General features: G+C 54.3%; 2 protein-coding genes across 2 annotated transcripts in view; one reads left to right on the top strand and one right to left on the bottom strand.

Annotated features, from left to right (window-relative positions):
* Positions 1-1,849, top strand: part of PTSG_06445 (uncharacterized protein) — a gene marked incomplete at its 5' end in the record, with an annotated part of 2,408 nt that extends 559 nt beyond the window's left edge. The window contains 5 exons of the mRNA XM_004991768.1: positions 154-226; positions 575-642; positions 765-829; positions 932-1,016; positions 1,294-1,849. Coding sequence (XP_004991825.1) covers positions 154-226; positions 575-642; positions 765-829; positions 932-1,016; positions 1,294-1,391 — 389 coding nt within the window. The 3' untranslated portion in view covers positions 1,392-1,849. The remainder of the gene's footprint in view (positions 1-153; positions 227-574; positions 643-764; positions 830-931; positions 1,017-1,293) is intronic.
* On the bottom strand, positions 1,445-2,659 carry PTSG_06444 (uncharacterized protein; the record flags this gene model as incomplete). Its single annotated transcript, XM_004991767.1, has 2 exons — positions 1,445-1,997; positions 2,337-2,659. The coding sequence occupies 2 exons, from the start codon at positions 2,657-2,659 to the stop codon at positions 1,739-1,741; spliced, it is 582 nt and encodes a 193-aa protein (XP_004991824.1). The 3' UTR covers positions 1,445-1,738.
* Between the last annotated feature and the right edge of the window lie 80 nt (positions 2,660-2,739).

Below are 2,739 nucleotides of genomic sequence, written 5' to 3'. Positions count from 1 at the left end.
GTGTGTGTGTGTGTGTGTGTGTGTGTGTGTGTGTGTTTCTGGCTTTGACCAATTTTGTCTCACAAATCAGTTCATCACCTTTGCCCCGTTTGGTTGTGTTTGGTTGTGTTTTGGTTGTTTGTTTGTTTGTGTGTTTGGTTGTCGGTGTCACAGCCGAGGCCAAGGCAAGTGCTTCACAGCACCTGCAGGAGCTCGCCGCCGCGGTCGTTGCAGACCTGAATACAGAGTGAGTACAATGAGGTGGTGGTGCACGCACACTTGCGTGTTCGTTTGTCTGTCTGTGTGTCTGTGTGCCTGTGTGCCTGTGTGTCTGTGTGCCTGTGCGTCTGTGTGTCTGTGTGCCTGTGTGCCTGTGTGTCTGTGTGCCTGTGCGTCTGTGTATAATTTGCTTGTTGACATTTGTTCGTTTTTTTCTGTCTGTGTCTGTTTGTCTCTCTGTCTCTCTCTGTCTCTCTCTGTCTGCCCGTGTCTGCCTGTGTCTGCCCGCGTGATTGAGTTCTTGGAAGCGTTGCGCCCTCGCCTTGTGGTTGTCGTGCTCATTCATCATGTTGAATCAAATTCCACCCTCTTTCAGGGTATCGCAGGTGTTTGCGAATCAGCAGCACATTGACAAGGAGATCCAAGCCATGCAAGCAGCCCTGGGTGAGTTTGGCAATCGTCGCCCTTGCGTGTTTGTGGGCCGAGCTGATTCCTGGCTGTTCATCGCATTGGCGCCTCCCCCACGTTGCTTGCTTGCTTGTCGTGGCGTGGTTCCTATCTCTTAGCCAAACAGAAACGCACGGCGGCAAAGTGGGCCACTTCTGTGAAGAAGTTCAACCAGGCCCTCAAGGTTGGTGTGTGTGTGTGTGTGTGCACGTGCCTGGTAAAGCTGCACCAGATGTATGCATGCATGGGTGTTTCATCTCACACCCAAACGCACATGCACACACAGGAGATTGGAGATGTGGAGAATTGGGCAGCAACGCTGGAGAACGACATGCGGAAGGTTGTCGACGCCATCCAAATTGCAAAGCGAGGTACATCGGTGCGCCAATGTGCTCATGCGAAGGCTCTGTGTGCGCCTATGTGCTTATGTGAAGGCCCCCTCTCTTTGTGTATGTATGTGTGTGTGTGTGTGTGTGTCTTTCTCTCTGTCTCACCATCTTTGTCTCCCCTCTCTCTCTGTGTATGTGTGTGTGTATTTCTCTCTGTCTCACCATCTTTGTCCATCTCTGTTTCTCTGTGACTGCCTGTTTGAATGGTTCCATGTTCCCACTCAACGTGCTGTTGTTGCTGCTTGTTGGGCGCATGCAGGTAACAGCAGTCAACAAGCACAACAGCAAGCGCATGCCCCAGCGGCTTCGGAGCAAGGAGCACAAGACCAGCAGGACGTGCCTGCAAGCACAGCATGAGCATGACTGCCCTCCAAGTGCGGTGCAGTGCTCGTTAAATGCTGTGCATGGTGTTGACGTAATGCGTGTGCTGTTTACTAAATGGCTCGATTCACAACAACAACACCAAAAGCAACATGACAACAATGCATGCATGGCCTGTTAGACGTCACAACACACAATCACACGCGGGGGGGGGGAAGCAACCATTTTGTGTGTATGGAGGCATGTGTGAATGAAGATATGTGCTTGTGTACTCACCCACATCCTTCCACTTCTTCTTCTTCTCATTCTCTCCTTATCCTCTGCTCTGTCACTCCTCCCCAAACACCACCAACCAACCCACCAACCACCTCCCCATGTGTGCCCTAAATCTCGGACATGTCGACAAACACGGCCTGGTCGGCGCCGCTCTCCTCCTCCGATGACGACTCCCCGCCGGACGATGTGTCCAGGTCGTACTCCTGCACCTGGATGGGTCCCCCGGCACCGCCCCCAATCTGCGCCGTGCCCAGCTGCTTCCCGCCCTCCTTTGCGCCGAGTGGCAGCAGGGCATTTGGGTCCAACACGCCGCTCATGCGGTACAGCTCGGTGGGCTCGCTGTCCACGCGTAGCGCAGCAGACAGCCTGAATGTGTGTATGTGTATGTGTATGTGTATGTGTATGTGTATGCGTATGTGTATGTGCGTGTGTGTGTATGTGTATGTGTATGTGGTTGTGAGTGTGTGTGTGTGAGTGTGGTTGTGTATGTGTATGTGGTTGTGAGTGTGTGTGTGTGGTTGTGTGTGTGTGGTTGTGTATGTGGTTGTGAGTGTGTGAGCGTGTTTTGTGTGGTTTGTTTTGTTCGAAGAAGCCTTCACCTTGCATATGCGTTTGAGCTCAGTTACCACCCAACAGACGTGACAATGCACAAGTAAACAGTCAGATGCACCCCACCCCCACGCCCGTTTGCCATATCATACTAACCTGGTGTGTGTGGACACGGCATCCGCTTCCTCTTCGTCGCCGTGTCTGCTCAGCGCACGTGAGAGCCGGGATGCGCTCTGGTGGTGTTGCTGCTGCTGCTGTTGCTGCTGCTGCTGGTGGCGGTGGTGGTCGCTCTCGCCAATCGTGAACGTGACCATGAGCGGGAGGGACGGCGTGACGTGGGACAGGGCCGTGACAAACGCCGCGTGCTGCACACGCGAGGGCAGCTGTCGCCCCACGGCGTGTTGCAGCAGCAGCCGCATCGTCCTGTTGATCCCAGGCACAAACTCCTCCATCTTGGGCACGGGCGCAATGTAGTCCATGCGCAGGTTTGGGTTGAGCAGGATGTCGGTGAGGTGCGACGGTACGGCAACGGTTGGCTCGTGGATGCGGGCCGGGTCCA

This window comes from Salpingoeca rosetta (genome assembly GCF_000188695.1).
Source record: "Salpingoeca rosetta unplaced genomic scaffold supercont1.18, whole genome shotgun sequence".
In the NCBI taxonomy this organism is placed as follows: Eukaryota; class Choanoflagellata; order Craspedida; family Salpingoecidae; genus Salpingoeca; species Salpingoeca rosetta.
This window is presented reverse-complemented; position numbering and strand designations above follow the sequence as displayed.